This window comes from Ranitomeya imitator, chromosome 5 (assembly GCF_032444005.1).
Source record: "Ranitomeya imitator isolate aRanImi1 chromosome 5, aRanImi1.pri, whole genome shotgun sequence".
NCBI lineage: Eukaryota > Metazoa > Chordata > Amphibia > Anura > Dendrobatidae > Ranitomeya > Ranitomeya imitator.
In genome coordinates this window covers 24454316-24475253 of record NC_091286.1, presented here as the reverse complement: position 1 = coordinate 24475253, position 20938 = coordinate 24454316, and the positions used below count along the sequence as shown (strand labels likewise).

At 44.5% G+C, this 20938-nt stretch overlaps 1 protein-coding gene across 3 annotated transcripts in view; it reads left to right on the top strand.

Annotated features, from left to right (window-relative positions):
• Positions 1–2602: 2602 nt before the first annotated feature.
• The window catches only part of SUSD4 (sushi domain containing 4), a 134752-nt gene continuing 116416 nt past the window's right edge, over positions 2603–20938 (top strand). For 2 of the 3 annotated variants that reach the window (XM_069768429.1, XM_069768431.1), the window contains exons 1-2: positions 2605–2701; positions 3061–3226. In XM_069768429.1, coding sequence (XP_069624530.1) covers positions 3094–3226 — 133 coding nt within the window. In that variant the 5' untranslated portion in view covers positions 2605–2701; positions 3061–3093. Of the gene's footprint in view, positions 2957–3060; positions 3227–20938 lie in introns of all 3 variants that reach the window. The other variant, XM_069768430.1, reaches the window with a different exon arrangement.

Genomic DNA, 20938 nt, shown 5'->3' with positions numbered 1-20938 from the left:
TCTGTATATAATATCTGTATACACTGTATATACTGTCTGTATATAATATCTGTATACAGTGTATACACTGTCTGTATATAATATCTGTATACACTGTATATACTGTCTGTATATAATGTCTGTATACACTGTATATACTGTCTGTATATAATATCTGTACACACTGTATATACTGTCTGTATATAATATCTGTATACACTGTATATACTGTCTGTATATAATGTCTGTATACAGTGTATACACTGTCTGTATATAATATCTGTATACACTGTATATACTGTCTGTATATAATCTCTGTATACACTGTATATACTGTCTGTATATAATATCTGTATACAGTGTATACACTGTCTGTATATAATATCTGTATACACTGTATATACTGTCTGTATATAATATCTGTATACACTGTATATACTGTCTGTATATAATATCTGTATACACTGTATATACTGTCTGTATATAATATCTGTATACAGTGTATATACTGTCTGTATATAATATCTGTATACAGTGTATACACTGTCTGTATATAATATCTGTATACACTGTATATACTGTCTGTATATAATATCTGTATACACTGTATATACTGTCTGTATATAATATCTGTATACACTGTATATACTGTCTGTATATAATATCTGTATACACTGTATATACTGTCTGTATATAATATCTGTATACAGTGTATACACTGTCTGTATATAATATCTGTATACACTGTATATACTGTCTGTATATAATATCTGTATACAGTGTATACACTGTCTGTATATAATATCTGTATACACTGTCTGTATAGTTTCTGTATATACTGTCTGTATACACTGTATATAATGTCTGTATATAATATCTGTATACACTGTCTGTATATAATATCTGTATACTGTCTGTATACACTGTCTGTATATAATCTCTGTATACACTGTATATATTGTCTGTATATACTGTCTGTATATAATCTCTGTATACACTGTATATACTGTCTGTATATAATATCTGTATACACTGTATATACTGTCTGTATATAATATCTGTATACACTGTCTGTATATAATCTCGGTATACACAGTATATACTGTCTGTATACACTGTATATAATGTCTGTATATAATATCTGTATACACTGTATATAATACCTGTATACACTGTCTGTATATACTGTCTGTATATAATATCGGTATATACTGTCTGTATACACTGTCTGTATATAATCTCTGTATACACTGTATATATTGTCTGTATACACTGTCTGTATATAATCTCTGTATACACAGTATATACTGTCTGTATACACTGTATATAATGTCTGTATATAATATCTGTATACACTGTATATAATACCTGTATACACTGCCTGTATATACTGTCTGTATATAATATCGGTATATACTGTCTGTATACACTGTCTGTATATAATATCTGTATACACTGTCTGTATATAATCTCTGTATACACAGTATATACTGTCTGTATACACTGTACATAATGTCTGTATATAATACCTGTATACACTGCCTGTATATACTGTCTGTATATAATATCGGTATATACTGTCTGTATACACTGTCTGTATATAATCTCTGTATACACTGTATATATTGTCTGTATACACTGTCTGTATATAATCTCTGTATACACAGTATATACTGTCTGTATACACTGTATATAATGTCTGTATATAATATCTGTATACACTGTATATAATACCTGTATACACTGCCTGTATATACTGTCTGTATATAATATCGGCATATACTGTCTGTATACACTGTCTGTATATAATCTCTGTATACACAGTATATACTGTCTGTATACACTGTACATAATGTCTGTATATAATATCTGTATACACTGTATATAATACCTGTATACACTGCCTGTATACACTGTCTGTATATAATCTCTGTATACACTGTATATATTGTCTGTATACACTGTCTGTCTATAATCTCTGTATACACAGTATATACTGTCTGTATACACTGTATATACTGTCTGTATATAATATCTGTATACACTGTATATAATACCTGTATACACTGCCTGTATATACTGTCTGTATATAATATCGGTATATATTGTCTGTATACACTGTCTGTATATAATCTCTGTATACACAGTATATACTGTCTGTATACACTGTATATAATGTCTGTATACACTGTATATAATACCTGTATACACTGTCTGTATATACTGTCTGTATATAATATCGGTATATACTGTCTGTATACACTGTCTGTATATAATCTCTGTATACACAGTATATACTGTCTGTATACACTGTATATAATGTCTGTATATAATATCTGTATACACTGTATATACTGTCTGTATATAATCTCTGTATACACTGTATATATTGTCTGTATACACTGTCTGTATATAATCTCTGTATACACAGTATATACTGTCTGTATACACTGTATATAATGTCTGTATATAATATCTGTATACACTGTATATAATACCTGTATACACTGTCTGTATATACTGTCTGTATACACTGTGCCCTGCAGCCATCACCGGCCCCTGCACATTGTGGGGCCATCAGGACCCTGGAGAGCGACCTTCCTGCGCGCTCCCGAGCTGACGAGAGCCCCGGGGGCGCGCCTGGCAGGTGAACCATAGCAGAGGATGTGGTCGGGGGGCTGCACTCACCTCTCCGAGGGGCCCCAGTCCTGAGCTGCTGCAGGTGAGATGGGGGAGGGGGCTGAGCACTACTCCTGCTGCATGCAGTGCTGGTGCTGGAGGGGTTAATCTCCCAGTGTCCCCAGTCCTCCCCTTGACCTTATCAGGATGCAGTACCCATACAGAGGAGGTAAAGCCATGCATGTCTGATCAGGCAGGAGGAGGACCAGCAGCAGCTCCAGTGTATTCCTGCATTGTGTCAGTGTGAGCTGAGCTGGGAGCCATGCACCTCTCCCCAATTCTGGAGGCTCATTAACCAGTGAGTGTCCGTGCTGCACATGTGTGATGTGGTGGGCTGGTGGATGGGTCAGCGTGCACCAATGCAGAAGATGAGCTGCTAATCCCCCCGTGTGTCCTCTGCAGGTCTCTTGCCTGGATGCCTCTGCTCCATGAAAGATGTGTTATGGAATGAGAGGAGGATGGAGAGCAGCAGATCCATTCCAGGGCCAACAGCACCCACAGGCTGTGCTGGCCCTGCTCCTCTGGGTCCAGGTCTCCCTCTGCTTCGGGACAGTGCAGCTGTCAGTGGGTAAGTGAAGAACCAGCTTCTTATTTGGCCAAAACCTACGGTAGCAGCTGCTGAGATCAGGCACATGGGTGCTCTCGGGGCTCTCAGCACAGGGGTACAGCACTTTGCTTCACTTCTTCTTAGACTACAGTTGGGGTGATGCCAGGGAGTAATTCCGCAGATGGAATCGAAGAGCACAGAATGTACAATACAGAGGGTACAGATGATGGCAGTGTGAGGGTGAAGACCACAGAGTGTGGAGAGAAGATACAGAGGGTGCAGATGATGGCAGTGTGAGGGTGAAGACCACAGAGTGTGGAGAGAAGATACAGAGGGTGCAGATGATGGCAGTGTGAGGGTGAAGACCACAGAGTGTGGAGAGAAGATACAGAGGGTGCAGATGATGGCAGTGTGAGGGTGAAGACCACAGAGTGTGGAGAGAAGATACAGAGGGTGCAGATGATGGCAGTGTGAGGGTGAAGACCATAGAGTATGGAGAGAAGATACATAGGGTGCAGATGATGGCAGTGTGAGGGTGAAGACCACAGAGTGTGGAGAGAAGATACAGAGGGTGCAGATGATTTCAGTGTGAGGGTGAAGACCACAGAGTGTGGAGAGAAGATACAGAGGGTGCAGATGATGGCAGTGTGAGGGTGAAGACCACAGAGTGTGGAGAGAAGATACAGAGGGTACAGATGATGGCAGTGTGAGGGTGAAGACCACAGAGTGTGGAGAGAAGATACAGAGGGTACAGATGATGGCAGTGTGAGGGTGAAGACCACAGAGTGTGGAGAGAAGATACAGAGGGTGCAGATGATGGCAGTGTGAGGGTGAAGACCACAGAGTGTGGAGAGAAGATACAGAGGGTGCAGATGATGGCAGTGTGAGGGTGAAGACCACAGAGTGTGGAGAGAAGATACAGAGGGTGCAGATGATGGCAGTGTGAGGGTGAAGACCATAGAGTATGGAGAGAAGATACATAGGGTGCAGATGATGGCAGTGTGAGGGTGAAGACCACAGAGTGTGGAGAGAAGATACATAGGGTGCAGATGATGGCAGTGTGAGGGTGAAGACCACAGAGTGTGGAGAGAAGATACAGAGGGTGCAGATGATTTCAGTGTGAGGGTGAAGACCACAGAGTGTGGAGAGAAGATACAGAGGGTGCAGATGATGGCAGTGTGAGGGTGAAGACCACAGAGTGTGGAGAGAAGATACAGAGGGTGCAAATGATGGCAGTGTGAGGGTGAAGACCACAGAGTGTGGAGAGAAGATACATAGGGTGCAGATGATGGCAGTGTGATGGTGAAGACCACAGAGTGTGGAGAGAAGATACATAGGGTGCAGATGATGGCAGTGTGAGGGTGAAGACCACAGAGTGTGGAGAGAAGATACAGAGGGTGCAGATGATGGCAGTGTGAGGGTGAAGACCACAGAGTGTGGAGAGAAGATACATAGGGTGCAGATGATGGCAGTGTGAGGGTGAAGACCACAGAGTGTGGAGAGAAGATACAGAGGGTGCAGATGATGGCAGTGTGAGGGTGAAGACCACAGAGTGTGGAGAGAAGATACAGAGGGTGCAAATGATGGCAGTGTGAGGGTGAAGACCACAGAGTGTGGAGAGAATGTACATAGGGTGCAAATGATGGCAGTGTGAGGGTGAAGACCACAGAGTGTGGAGAGAAGATACAGAGGGTGCAGATGATGGCAGTGTGAGGGTGAAGACCACAGAGTGTGGAGAGAAGATACAGAGGGTGCAGATGATGGCAGTGTGAGGGTGAAGACCACAGAGTGTGGAGAGAAGATACAGAGGGTGCAGATGATGGCAGTGTGAGGGTGAAGACCACAGAGTGTGGAGAGAAGATACAGAGGGTACAGATGATGGCAGTGTGAGGGTAAATACCACAGAGTGTGGAGAGAAGATACAGAGGGTGCAGATGATGGCAGTGTGAGGGTAAATACCACAGAGTGTGGAGAGACGATACAGAGGGTACAGATGATGGCAGTGTGAGGGTGAAGACCACAGAGTGTGGAGAGAAGATACAGAGGGTACAGATGATGGCAGTGTGAGGGTGAAGACCACAGAGTGTGGAGAGAAGATAGATAGGGTGCAGATGATGGCAGTGTGAGGGTGAAGACCACAGAGTGTGGAGAGAAGATACAGAGGGTGCAAATGATGGCAGTGTGAGGGTGAAGACCACAGAGTGTGGAGAGAAGATACAGAGGGTGCAGATGATGGCAGTGTGAGGGTGAAGACCACAGAGTGTGGAGAGAAGATACATAGGGTGCAAATGATGGCAGTGTGAGGGTGAAGACCACAGAGTGTGGAGAGAAGATACATAGGGTGCAGATGATGGCAGTGTGAGGGTGAAGACCACAGAGTGTGGAGAGAAGATACATAGGGTGCAAATGATGGCAGTGTGAGGGTGAAGACCACAGAGTGTGGAGAGAAGATACATAGGGTGCAGATGATGGCAGTGTGAGGGTGAAGACCACAGAGTGTGGAGAGAAGATACAGAGGGTGCAGATGATGGCAGTATGAGGGTGAAGACCACAGAGTGTGGAGAGAAGATACAGAGGGTGCAGATGATGGCAGTGTGAGGGTGAAGACCATAGAGTGTGGAGAGAAGATACAGAGGGTGCAGATGATGGCAGTGTGAGGGTGAAGACCACAGAGTGTGGAGAGAATGTACATAGGGTGCAGATGATGGCAGTGTGAGGGTGAAGACCATAGAGTATGGAGAGAAGATACAGAGGGTGCAGATGATGGCAGTGTGAGGGTAAATACCACAGAGTGTGGAGAGAAGATACATAGGGTGCAGATGATGGCAGTGTGATGGTGAAGACCACAGAGTGTGGAGAGAAGATACATAGGGTGCAGATGATGGCAGTGTGAGGGTGAAGACCATAGAGTGTGGAGAGAAGATACAGAGGGTGCAGATGATGGCAGTGTGAGGGTGAAGACCACAGAGTGTGGAGAGAATGTACATAGGGTGCAGATGATGGCAGTGTGAGGGTGAAGACCACAGAGTGTGGAGAGAAGGTACATAGGGTGCAGATGATGGCAGTGTGAGGGTGAAGACCACAGAGTGTGGAGAGAAGATACATAGGGTGCAGATGATGGCAGTGTGAGGGTGAAGACCATAGAGTATGGAGAGAAGATACAGAGGGTGCAGATGATGGCAGTGTGATGGTGAAGACCACAGAGTGTGGAGAGAAGATACATAGGGTGCAGATGATGGCAGTGTGAGGGTGAAGACCATAGAGTGTGGAGAGAAGATACAGAGGGTGCAGATGATGGCAGTGTGAGGGTGAAGACCACAGAGTGTGGAGAGAATGTACATAGGGTGCAGATGATGGCAGTGTGAGGGTGAAGACCATAGAGTATGGAGAGAAGATACAGAGGGTGCAGATGATGGTAGTGTGAGGGTAAATACCACAGAGTGTGGAGAGAAGATACATAGGGTGCAGATGATGGCAGTGTGAGGGTGAAGACCATAGAGTATGGAGAGAAGATACAGAGGGTACTGATGATGACAGTGTGAGGGTGAAGACCACAGAGTGTGGAGAGAAGATACATAGGGTGCAGATGATGGCAGTGTGAGGGTGAAGACCACAGAGTGTGGAGAGAAGGTACATAGGGTGCAAATGATGGCAGTGTGAGGGTGAAGACCACAGAGTGTGGAGAGAAGGTACATAGGGTGCAGATGATGGCAGTGTGAGGGTGAAGACCACAGAGTGTGGAGAGAAGATACATAGGGTGCAGATGATGGCAGTGTGATGGTAAAGAACACAGAGTGTGGAGAGAAGGTACATAGGGTGCAGATGATGGCAGTATGAGGGTGAAGACCACAGAGTGTGGAGAGAAGATACATAGGGTGCAGATGATGGCAGTGTGATGGTGAAGACCACAGAGTGTGGAGAGAAGATACATAGGGTGCAGATGATGGCAGTGTGAGGGTGAAGACCATAGAGTGTGGAGAGAAGATACAGAGGGTGCAGATGATGGCAGTGTGATGTTGAAGACCATAGAATATGGAGAGAAGATAGAGAGGGTGCAGATGATGGCAGTGTGATGGTGTAGACCATAGAGTATGGAGAGAAGATAGAGAGGGTGCAGATGATGGCAGTGTGAAGGTGAAGACCACAGAGTGTGGGGAGACGATACAGAGGGTACAGATGATGGCAGTGTGAGGGTGAAGACCACAGAGTGTGGAGAGAAGATACATAGGGTGCAGATGATGGCAGTGTGATGGTGAAGACCACAGAGTGTGGAGAGACGATACAGAGGGTACAGATGATGGCAGTGTGAGGGTGAAGACCACAGAATGTGGAGAGAAGATACAGAGGGTGCAGATGATGGCAGTGTGAGGGTGAAGACCACAGAGTGTGGAGAGAAGATACATAGGGTGCAGATGATGGCAGTGTGATGGTGAAGACCACAGAGTGTGGAGAGAAGATACAGAGGGTGCAGATGATGGCAGTGTGAGGGTGAAGACCACAAAGTGTGGAGAGAAGATACATAGGGTGCAGATGATGGCAGTGTGATGGTGAAGACCACAGAGTATGGAGAGAAGATACAGAGGGTGGAGATGATGGCAGTGTGATGGTGAAGACCACAGAGTATGGAGAGAAGATACATAGGGTGCAGATGTTGCCAGAGTAAGGGTGAAGTCCACAGAGTGTGGAGAGAAGATACAGAGGGTACAGATGATGGTAGTGTGATGATGAGGCTCACAGAGTGTGGAGAGAAGATACAGAGGGTACAGATGATGGCAGTGTGACGGTGAAGATCACAGAGTATGGAGAGAAGATACAGAGGGTGCAGATGTTGGCAGTGTGATGGTGAAGACCACTGAGTGTGGAGAGAAGATACAGAGGGTGCAGATGATGACAGTATGATGGTGAAGACCATAGAGTATGGAGAGAAGATACAGAGGGTACAGATGATGGCAGTGTGATGGTGAAGACCACTGAGTGTGGAGAGAAGATACAGAGGGTGCAGATGATGGCAGTGTGATGGTGAAGACCACTGAGTGTGGAGAGAAGATACAGAGGGTGCAGATGATGACAGTATGATGGTGAAGACCATAGAGTATGGAGAGAAGATACAGAGGGTACAGATGATGGCAGTGTGATGGTGAAGACCACAGAGTGTGGAGAGAAGATACAGAGGGTACAGATGATGGCAGTGTGATGGTGAAGTACCTGCTCCTCTGCCATTGTCTTCTGTGGTCATGTAATGAAATAACATGAATAGGATAGATGTAACATCTGTAATTGATCAGTGGTAACTGGTGATATGTATTTCTTCTATTGTAACATTACACAGATTCACCCGGCACGTCACATAATACTGTTCTCATATGTATCTTACTATCTCCGATCTATCTATTTATCTATCTATCTATCTATGTAATTATCTATCTATGATCTGTCTATTATCTATCTATCTGCAATACTTCCTCAAGCAACCAGCCAAGAAGTCCACGCACGCACGCACGCACACACACACACACACACACACACACACACACATATATAAAATACTGATAGAAAAAAATGACCACCACATCCAAACTAGTGTGTACTGGTGCAAATAAAAAAATTTAACTGTAGGAAAGGATAAGGTTGCATCCTGAATAGCTAAGAATGATAACTTTAGAATACTGGAGCTACATTACTGCCATAGAAAATAGGAAACTTATAAATTATGTACAAATGGATATTGGAACAATAAAACAGCAATATTGCTATGAAAAATTACAGTAAAAAGGAAGGTACTTAGCGTACATCTGTGCACCAATCTATATCTATCTATCTATCTAGTATGTATCTATTATCTTTCTATCTTTTTAGCTATTACAGGATTTAGCATTTTAAGAATAATATACGAAAAAATATATTATTTTATTCAGACAGCAATATGTCAGTCCCTGTCTCTGGAACTTTTCTTAAAGGAACCTGTCAGCAGGATTGTGCACAGTGACCTACAGACAGTGTCAGGTTGGCGCTGTTATACTGATTACACTGATACCTGGTGATGAAATCCGTCTTGTGGTTGTTGTGTAATCTTTATTTTCAGTTTTGAGTTAATGATATGCTCTTGCCCCGGGGCGGCCTGTGGGGGTCTTCATGTGGTGCTCTGATTAGGTGTTCATAATGAAGACTGCTGACAGGTTGCTGATCCCTCACTGACCTTCCCCCTAGTTTACATAATGAATATCTGTACATGCTGGAAAAAAAAACCCTTCTGCATGCAGGTACCAGCAGTGGCACCTGCCCTGCGGCATAATCGCATATGTACTGTGTTTATAATTAATATGGTTGAGGTTATTCTGATAGTAAAAAAAAATCCATTTGAAAATGGCGCCCGCTGCGCCTGTGCAGTAGCATCTATCGGTGTATATAGAGGTGATCTGAAAGCTGCTCCTGCACAGTCACCAGCGGCGCCATCTTGGAGGAGGAATTTTTCTTTACCTGTCAGCAGTCTTCATTATGAACACCTAATCAGAGCACCACATGAAGATCCCCACAGGCCGCCCCGGAGCACGAGCGTATCATTAACACAAAGCTCAAAATAAAGATTACACAACAACCACAAGACGGATTTCATCACCAGGTATCATAGGTAACTGAGCACAATCCTGCTGACAGGTTCCCTTTAAGCTTGCAAAAGTTCCCAAGATTCTGATCCTGGATGAGACTTTTTATGTCAAGGAGCACTTAGTTATATTTCAGGGTTTTGTACACATCTGCATTGAATCTTTTATCTTTCTTTCTTTCTTTCTTTCTTTCTTTCTTTCTTTCTTTCTTTCTTTCTTTCTTTCTTTCTTTCTTTCTTATCATGTCATTTAATAATAGATCATTGGGTACTGCACCGTTGCTTGATGGGGGTCCTTAACCATGCTGGGGTGTTGATGTGTGGTTGTGCGCACTGCATGTTCGCATTCGGCTTCGGATCTATTGTGTACATCCGGCACCCAAGGCTATTTGCAGATCTGATCACAGCAGTTAAACTTCTTAGATGCTGCTGTCAGTTTTGAAAGTGGCATTGTAGAAGATGGAAATGGAGGGATGTGTCCCTTTCAACACCCTCCCCCCCATACTGAAGGCTTGCGCGAGTCTGCAATGTTCGTACACTATTGTATGGGGCTTCCTAGCAATTCGATAATCATTTTACAATATACTGCAGTATTACAGTATTTAAGTGTATTGCACAAATGATCAAGTGATGTCACGATAACAGCTGTAGGGTGACCCGGGACCAGGGGCTCCTTCCCTGACCCTACCACTAGGGGGCACACTAGCTCGCACAGGGCCACCACCCTTGTCTTATCTCCTGAGTTAGCCCTCTGTTCTCTTCCCCCACCCAGGGAAGAGGGGCACTATTGTGCACCGCAGTACACCAACCCAACAAACAAGGCTACACAAACAAGAATTCGCCGAAAACTCCAAGCATACAAAATATTCACTCACATATAACAGAGGAATGCACCGGGGCATAGAGTGTTGTGAATTCTGTGGCAGAGCTCCCTCCTGTGGTCACAAGTGGTACTTCGGCTGATTCTCTCTGGGAGCTTCCGTTTGTGGAGGAAACTGGTACTGCTGCTTCTGAGTTTTCTCCCTCAGGTGATCTGGTGAGGTCGTTAGGTGCTTCTCTACTTAACCCCACCTAATGCTTTGATTCTTGCTTCCTGTCAATGTTCCAGTGTTGGACTTGTGTTTCTCTGGATCATTCCTGTGGCCTGCTGCTCTGCATAGCTAAGTGCTTCTTTGCTATTTGTTGCTATTTTTTCTGTCCAGCTTGTCTATTTGTTTTGCTGGAAGCTCTGGGACGCAAAGGGTGTACCTCCGTGCCGTTAGTTCGGTACGGAGGGTCTTTTTGCCCCTTTGCGTGGTTTTCTTTAGGGTTTTGTGTAGACCGCAAAGTTATCTTTCCTATCCTCGTTCTGTCTAGAATATCGGGCCTCACTTTGCTGAATCTATTTCATCCCTACGTTTGTCTTTTCATCTTACTCACAGTCATTATATGTGGGGGGCTGCCTTTTCCTTTGGGGTATTTCTCTGAGGCAAGGTAGAGATCGTTGGGTACAGCCGGGACCAGCTGCTTGGAAAGAATCACCAAACCAGGGATTCAAGCTTGAGGAGGTTAATTTGCATATTCCAGGTGCCTTCTGGGAAAGCGAAGAGTCTCCCTAAGCTAGAAGATCGTTGGGTACAGCCGGGACCAGCTGCTTGGAAAGAATCACCAAACCAGGGATTCAAGCTTGAGGAGGTTAATTTGCATATTCCAGGTGCCTTCTGGGAAAGCGAAGAGTCTCCCTAAGCTAGAAGATCGTTGGGTACAGCCGGGACCAGCTGCTTGGAAAGAATCACCAAACCAGGGATTCAAGCTTGAGGAGGTTAATTTGCATATTCCAGGTGCCTTCTGGGAAAGCGAAGAGTCTCCCTAAGCTAGAAGATCGTTGGGTACAGCCGGGACCAGCTGCTTGGAAAGAATCACCAAACCAGGGATTCAAGCTTGAGGAGGTTAATTTGCATATTCCAGGTGCCTTCTGGGAAAGCGAAGAGTCTCCCTAAGCTAGAAGATCGTTGGGTACAGCCGGGACCAGCTGCTTGGAAAGAATCACCAAACCAGGGATTCAAGCTTGAGGAGGTTAATTTGCATATTCCAGGTGCCTTCTGGGAAAGCGAAGAGTCTCCCTAAGCTAGAAGATCGTTGGGTACAGCCGGGACCAGCTGCTTGGAAAGAATCACCAAACCAGGGATTCAAGCTTGAGGAGGTTAATTTGCATATTCCAGGTGCCTTCTGGGAAAGCGAAGAGTCTCCCTAAGCTAGAAGATCGTTGGGTACAGCCGGGACCAGCTGCTTGGAAAGAATCACCAAACCAGGGATTCAAGCTTGAGGAGGTTAATTTGCATATTCCAGGTGCCTTCTGGGAAAGCGAAGAGTCTCCCTAAGCTAGAAGATCGTTGGGTACAGCCGGGACCAGCTGCTTGGAAAGAATCACCAAACCAGGGATTCAAGCTTGAGGAGGTTAATTTGCATATTCCAGGTGCCTTCTGGGAAAGCGAAGAGTCTCCCTAAGCTAGAAGATCGTTGGGTACAGCCGGGACCAGCTGCTTGGAAAGAATCACCAAACCAGGGATTCAAGCTTGAGGAGGTTAATTTGCATATTCCAGGTGCCTTCTGGGAAAGCGAAGAGTCTCCCTAAGCTAGAAGATCGTTGGGTACAGCCGGGACCAGCTGCTTGGAAAGAATCACCAAACCAGGGATTCAAGCTTGAGGAGGTTAATTTGCATATTCCAGGTGCCTTCTGGGAAAGCGAAGAGTCTCCCTAAGCTAGAAGATCGTTGGGTACAGCCGGGACCAGCTGCTTGGAAAGAATCACCAAACCAGGGATTCAAGCTTGAGGAGGTTAATTTGCATATTCCAGGTGCCTTCTGGGAAAGCGAAGAGTCTCCCTAAGCTAGAAGATCGTTGGGTACAGCCGGGACCAGCTGCTTGGAAAGAATCACCAAACCAGGGATTCAAGCTTGAGGAGGTTAATTTGCATATTCCAGGTGCCTTCTGGGAAAGCGAAGAGTCTCCCTAAGCTAGAAGATCGTTGGGTACAGCCGGGACCAGCTGCTTGGAAAGAATCACCAAACCAGGGATTCAAGCTTGAGGAGGTTAATTTGCATATTCCATGTGCCTTCTGGGAAAGCGAAGAGTCTCCCTAAGCTAGAAGATCGTTGGGTACAGCCGGGACCAGCTGCTTGGAAAGAATCACCAAACCAGGGATTCAAGCTTGAGGAGGTTAATTTGCATATTCCAGGTGCCTTCTGGGAAAGCGAAGAGTCTCCCTAAGCTAGAAGATCGTTGGGTACAGCCGGGACCAGCTGCTTGGAAAGAATCACCAAACCAGGGATTCAAGCTTGAGGAGGTTAATTTGCATATTCCAGGTGCCTTCTGGGAAAGCGAAGAGTCTCCCTAAGCTAGAAGATCGTTGGGTACAGCCGGGACCAGCTGCTTGGAAAGAATCACCAAACCAGGGATTCAAGCTTGAGGAGGTTAATTTGCATATTCCAGGTGCCTTCTGGGAAAGCGAAGAGTCTCCCTAAGCTAGAAGATCGTTGGGTACAGCCGGGACCAGCTGCTTGGAAAGAATCACCAAACCAGGGATTCAAGCTTGAGGAGGTTAATTTGCATATTCCAGGTGCCTTCTGGGAAAGCGAAGAGTCTCCCTAAGCTAGAAGATCGTTGGGTACAGCCGGGACCAGCTGCTTTTGCCTGTAGGACATTATTGCAAGAGAGCTTGGCTGAGTAGATTACACAAGAAGGAAAACACACAGCAACTCAGCAGGATCTAGGAGCAACATGGCAGATGTGACAACCTACATGGTGAGCTGCAGCATGTGCTACATGTTCACAGATCGACCAGAAGAAGAATTAAATTTCACCTGTCAGAAGTGTAGACTAGTGGCCCTTTTAGAAGAAAAGGTGCGGGGTCTGGAAGAAAGAATAGCAACTTTGAAACTCATCAAAGAGAATGAAGACTTTCTAGACAGAACAGAAGCATCTCTACTGGTCACAGAAGGTGAAAAAAGTGTCAGAGAACCTCCAAAAGCAGATGAGTGGAAGCATGTGACCAAAAGAAGCAAGAAGACCATGGAGAAATCACCAACCACACAACTGAAGAACCGATATCAAATCTTTGTAGAGGATGAAGATGGCACACCTAAGGATGAAGCAATACCAGCAAGCAAAAAAGAAAAGGGCACACAGCAACAAGTGACAGCAAAAAGTACAGCCAAGAAGCAACGAAGAGTGGTGGTGGTGGGAGACTCACTACTGAGAGGCACAGAAGCAGCCATCTGCAGACCGGACATAACTGCAAGAGAAGTATGCTGCCTTCCAGGTGCAATGATCAAGGATGTGACCGATAGGATACCAAAGCTCTTCAACTCCAAGGATGTCCACCCATTTCTTCGGATACATGTTGGCACCAATGACACGGCAAGGAAGGACCTACCGACAATCTGCAAAGACTTTGAAGAGTTGGGGAAGAAAGTAAAGGAACTGGATGCACAGGTAGTTTTTTCTTCTATCCTTCCAGTAGACGGGCATGGCACCAGGAGATGGAACAGGATCCTTGATGCAAACAACTGGCTAAGACGATGGTGCAGACAACAAGGATTCGGATTCCTGGACCACGGTGTGAATTACTTGTACGATGGACTCCTCGCCAGAGACGGACTACACCTCAACAAACCTGGGAAACACACATTCGCCAGAAGACTCGCTACACTCATCAGGAGGGCGTTAAACTAGAAGAAGAGGGGACGGGAAGAAAAACATTAGTCTTGAACAAAGAAGATCCAGGAAAACATACTCAGAAGGGAGGTAAGAACATTTCTAAAACAATCCACAGCGAGGAGATTGGAACAAAACAAAATCCTCTAAACTGCATGCTTGCAAACGCCAGAAGCCTGACAAACAAGATGGAAGAACTAGAAGCAGAAATATCTACAGGTAACTTTGACATAGTGGGAATAACCGAGACATGGTTAGATGAAAGCTATGACTGGGCAGTTAACTTACAGGGTTACAGTCTGTTTAGAAAGGATCGTAAAAATCGGAGAGGAGGAGGGGTTTGTCTCTATGTAAAGTCTTGTCTAAAGTCCACTTTAAGGGAGGATATTAGCGAAGGAAATGAGGATGTCGAGTCCATATGGGTCGAAATTCATGGAGGGAAAAATGGTAACAAAATTCTCATTGGGGTCTGTTACAAACCCCCAAATATAACAGAAACCATGGAAAGTCTACTTCTAAAGCAGATAGATGAAGCTGCAACCCATAATGAGGTCCTGGTTATGGGGGACTTTAACTACCCGGATATTAACTGGGAAACAGAAACCTGTGAAACCCATAAAGGCAACAGGTTTCTGCTAATAACCAAGAAAAATTATCTTTCACAATTGGTGCAGAATCCAACCAGAGGAGCAGCACTTTTAGACCTAATACTATCTAATAGACCTGACAGAATAACAAATCTGCAGGTGGTCGGGCATCTAGGAAATAGCGACCACAATATTGTACAGTTTCACCTGTCTTTCACTAGGGGGACTTGTCAGGGAGTCACAAAAACACTGAACTTTAGGAAGGCAAAGTTTGACCAGCTTAGAGATGCCCTTAATCTGGTAGACTGGGACAATATCCTCAGAAATAAGAATACAGATAATAAATGGGAAATGTTTAAGAACATCCTAAATAGGCAGTGTAAGCGGTTTATACCTTGTGGGAATAAAAGGACTAGAAATAGGAAAAACCCAATGTGGCTAAACAAAGAAGTAAGACAGGCAATTAACAGTAAAAAGAAAGCATTTGCACTACTAAAGCAGGATGGCACCATTGAAGCTCTAAAAAACTATAGGGAGAAAAATACTTTATCTAAAAAACTAATTAAAGCTGCCAAAAAGGAAACAGAGAAGCACATTGCTAAGGAGAGTAAAACTAATCCCAAACTGTTCTTCAACTATATCAATAGTAAAAGAATAAAAACTGAAAATGTAGGCCCCTTAAAAAATAGTGAGGAAAGAATGGTTGTAGATGACGAGGAAAAAGCTAACATATTAAACACCTTCTTCTCCACGGTATTCACAGTGGAAAATGAAATGCTAGGTGAAATCCCAAGAAACAATGAAAACCCTATATTAAGGGTCACCAATCTAACCCAAGAAGAGGTGCGAAACCGGCTAAATAAGATTAAAATAGATAAATCTCCGGGTCCGGATGGCATACACCCACGAGTACTAAGAGAACTAAGTAATGTAATAGATAAACCATTATTTCTTATTTTTAGGGACTCTATAGCGACAGGGTCTGTTCCGCAGGATTGGCGCATAGCAAATGTGGTGCCAATATTCAAAAAGGGCTCTAAAAGTGAACCTGGAAATTATAGGCCAGTAAGTCTAACCTCTATTGTTGGTAAAATATTTGAAGGGTTTCTGAGGGATGTTATTCTGGATTATCTCAATGAGAATAACTGTTTAACTCCATATCAGCATGGGTTTATGAGAAATCGCTCCTGTCAAACCAATCTAATCAGTTTTTATGAGGAGGTAAGCAAAAGTCTGGACCACGGTGAGTCATTGGACGTGGTATATCTCGATTTTTCCAAAGCGTTTGATACCGTGCCGCACAAGAGGTTGGTACACAAAATGAGAATGCTTGGTCTGGGGGAAATTGTGTGTAAATGGGTTAGTAACTGGCTTAGTGATAGAAAGCAGAGGGTGGTTATAAATGGTATAGTCTCTAACTGGGTCGCTGTGACCAGTGGGGTACCGCAGGGGTCAGTATTGGGACCTGTTCTCTTCAACATATTCATTAATGATCTGGTAGAAGGTTTACACAGTAACATATCGATATTTGCAGATGATACAAAACTATGTAAAGCAGTTAATACAAGTGAAGATAGTATTCTGCTACAGATGGATCTGGATAAGTTGGAAACTTGGGCTGAAAGGTGGCAGATGAGGTTTAACAATGATAAATGTAAGGTTATACACATGGGAAGAAGGAATCAATGTCACCATTACACACTGAATGGGAAACCACTGGGTAAATCTGACAGGGAGAAGGACTTGGGGATCCTAGTTAATGATAAACTTACCTGGAGCAGCCAGTGCCAGGCAGCAGCTGCCAAGGCAAACAGGATCATGGGGTGCATTAAAAGAGGTCTGGATACACATGATGAGAGCATTATACTGCCTCTGTACAAATCCCTAGTTAGACCGCACATGGAGTACTGTGTCCAGTTTTGGGCACCGGTGCTCAGGAAGGATATAATAGAACTAGAGAGAGTACAAAGGAGGGCAACAAAATTAATAAAGGGGATGGGAGAACTACAATACCCAGATAGATTAGCGAAATTAGGATTATTTAGTCTAGAAAAAAGACGACTGAGGGGCGATCTAATAACCATGTATAAGTATATAAGGGGACAATACAAATATCTCGCTGAGGATCTGTTTATACCAAGGAAGGTGACGGGCACAAGGGGGCATTCTTTGCGTCTGGAGGAGAGAAGGTTTTTCCACCAACATAGAAGAGGATTCTTTACTGTTAGGGCAGTGAGAATCTGGAATTGCTTGCCTGAGGAGGTGGTGATGGCGAACTCAGTCGAGGGGTTCAAGAGAGGCCTGGATGTCTTCCTGGAGCAGAACAATATTGTATCATACAATTAGGTTCTGTAGAAGGACGTAGATCTGGGGATTTATTATGATGGAATATAGGCTGAACTGGATGGACAAATGTCTTTTTTCGGCCTTACTAACTATGTTACTATGTTACTATGTTAAGGTAGGCTTATTTTTTCTATCTTCAGGCTAGTTAGTTTCTCAGGCTGTGCCGAGTTGCATAGGGAGCGTTAGGCGCAATCCACGGCTGCCTCTAGTTGTGTTTGGAGAGGATCAGGGATTGCGGTCTGCAGAGTTCCCACGTCTCAGAGCTCGTTCTATTATTTTGGGTTATTGTCAGATCACTGTATGTGCTCTGACCTCCATGTCCATTGTGATACTGAATTGCCTATCATAACAGTACAGGAAGCCAAAAGTACTAATGATTCTCAATAGAGGGAAAAAAGAAGTTCTGAGACCATTTTTTTTTCTTGGCTTTGTGTTTTGTCTTTTTTTTCCCCTAGACATTTGGGTGGTTCAGTACACAGGTGTAGCGATGGACATTAGAAGTCTGTCTTCATTTGTGGATCAGCTCTCGGCAAGAGTACAAAAGATTCAAGACACTATTGATCAGAAATCTATGTTAGAACCAAGAATTCCTATTCCTGATTTGTTTTTTGGAGATAGAACTAAGTTTCTGAGTTTCAAAAATAATTGTAAGTTATTTCTGGCCTTGAAACCTCGTTCCCCTGGTGATCCAGTTCAACAGGTTTTGATTATTATTTCTTTTTTGCGCGGCGACCCTCAGGACTGGGCATTTTCTCTTGCGCCAGGAGATCCTGCATTAAGTAATATCAATGCGTTTTTCCTGGCGCTCGGATTGCTGTACGATGAGCCTAATTCAGTGGATCAGGCAGAAAAGAATTTGCTGGCTCTTTGTCAGGGTCAGGATGAGATAGAGGTATATTGCCAGAAATTTAGAAAATGGTCAGTGCTCACTCAATGGAATGAATCTGCGCTGGCAGCTATGTTCAGAAAGGGTCTCTCTGAAGCCCTTAAGGATGTCATGGTGGGATTTCCTATGCCTGCTGGTTTCAATGAGTCTATGTCTTTGGCTATTCAGATCGGTCGACGCTTGCGTGAGCGTAAATCTGTGCACCATTTGGCGGTATTACCTGAGCTTAAACCTGAGCCTATGCAGTGCGATAGGACTTTGACCAGAGTTGAACGGCAAGAACACAGACGTCTGAATGGGCTGTGTTTCTACTGTGGTGATTCCACTCATGCTATCTCTGATTGTCCTAAGCGCACTAAGCGGTTCGCTAGGTCTTCCACCATTGGTACGGTACAGTCAAAATTTCTTCTGTCCGTTACCTTGATCTGCTCTTTGTCATCATATTCTGTCATGGCGTTTGTGGATTCAGGCGCTGCTCTGAATTTGATGGACTTGGAATATGCTAAGCGTTGTGGGTTTATCTTGGAGCCCTTGCAGTGTCCTATTCCATTGAGAGGTACTGATGCTACGCCTTTGGCCAAGAATAAGCCTCAATACTGGACCCAGCTGACCATGTGCATGGCTCCTGCACATCAGGAGGATATTCGCTTTCTGGTGTTGCATAATCTGCATGATGTGGTCGTGTTGGGGTTGCCATGGCTACAAGCCCATAATCCAGTATTGGATTGGAAATCCATGTCGGTGTCCAGCTGGGGTTGTCAGGGGGTACATGGTGATGTTCCATTTTTGTCAATTTCGTCATCCACCCCTTCTGAGGTTCCAGAGTTCTTGTCTGATTACCGGGATGTATTTGATGAGCCCAAGTCCGATGCCCTACCTCCGCATAGGGATTGTGATTGTGCTATCAATTTGATTCCTGGTGGTAAATTCCCAAAAGGTCGACTGTTTAATTTATCCGTGCCTGAGCACACCGCTATGCGCAGTTATGTGAAGGAATCCCTGGAGAAGGGGCATATTCGCCCGTCATCGTCGCCATTAGGAGCAGGGTTCTTTTTTGTAGCCAAAAAGGATGGTTCGCTGAGACCTTGTATAGATTATCGCCTTCTTAATAAGATCACTGTTAAATTTCAGTACCCCTTGCCATTGTTATCTGATTTGTTTGCTCGGATTAAGGGGGCTAGTTGGTTCACCAAGATTGATCTTCGTGGTGCGTATAATCTGGTGCGAATCAGGCGAGGCGATGAATGGAAAACTGCATTTAATACGCCCGAGGGTCATTTTGAGTATCTAGTGATGCCATTCGGACTTGCCAATGCTCCATCAGTGTTTCAGTCCTTTATGCATGACATCTTCCGAGAGTACCTGGATAAATTCCTGATTGTGTACTTGGATGACATTTTGATCTTCTCGGATGATTGGGAGTCTCATGTGAAACAGGTCAGAACGGTTTTTCAGGTCCTGCGTGCTAATTCTTTGTTTGTGAAGGGATCAAAGTGTCTCTTTGGTGTGCAGAAGGTTTCATTTTTGGGGTTCATCTTTTCCCCTTCTACTATCGAGATGGATCCTGTTAAGGTCCAAGCCATCCATGATTGGACTCAGCCGACATCTCTGAAAAGTCTGCAAAAGTTCCTGGGCTTTGCTAATTTTTATCGTCGCTTCATCTGCAATTTTTCTAGTATTGCCAAACCATTGACCGATTTGACCAAGAAGGGTGCTGATTTGGTCAATTGGTCTTCTGCTGCTGTGGAAGCTTTTCAAGAGTTGAAGCGTCATTTTTCTTCTGCCCCTGTGTTGTGTCAACCTGATGTTTCTCTTCCGTTCCAGGTCGAGGTTGATGCTTCTGAGATTGGAGCAGGGGCTGTTTTGTCGCAGAGAGGTTCTGATTGTTCAGTGATGAAACCATGCGCTTTTTTTTCCAGGAAGTTTTCGCCTGCTGAGCGGAATTATGATGTGGGCAACCGAGAGTTGCTGGCCATGAAGTGGGCATTCGAGGAGTGGCGTCATTGGCTTGAAGGAGCTAAGCATCGCGTGGTGGTATTGACTGATCATAAGAACCTGACTTATCTCGAGTCTGCTAAGCGTTTGAATCCTAGACAGGCTCGTTGGTCGCTGTTTTTCGCCCGTTTTGACCTTGTGATTTCGTACCTTCCGGGCTCTAAAAATGTGAAGGCGGATGCTCTGTCTAGGAGTTTTGTGCCCGACTCTCCGGGTTTGTCTGAGCCGGCGGGTATCCTCAAGGAAGGAGTAATTGTGTCTGCCATCTCCCCTGATTTGCGGCGGGTGCTGCAAAAATTTCAGGCTAATAAACCTGATCGTTGTCCAGCGGAGAAACTGTTTGTCCCGGATAGGTGGACAAATAAAGTGATCTCTGAGGTTCATTGTTCGGTGTTGGCTGGGCATCCTGGAATCTTTGGTACCAGAGAGTTAGTGGCTAGATCCTTTTGGTGGCCATCTCTGTCGCGGGATGTGCGTTCTTTTGTGCAGTCCTGTGGGATTTGTGCTCGGGCTAAGCCCTGCTGTTCTCGTGCCAGTGGGTTGCTTTTGCCCTTGCCGGTCCCGAAGAGACCTTGGACACATATCTCTATGGATTTTATTTCAGATCTTCCCGTCTCTCAAAA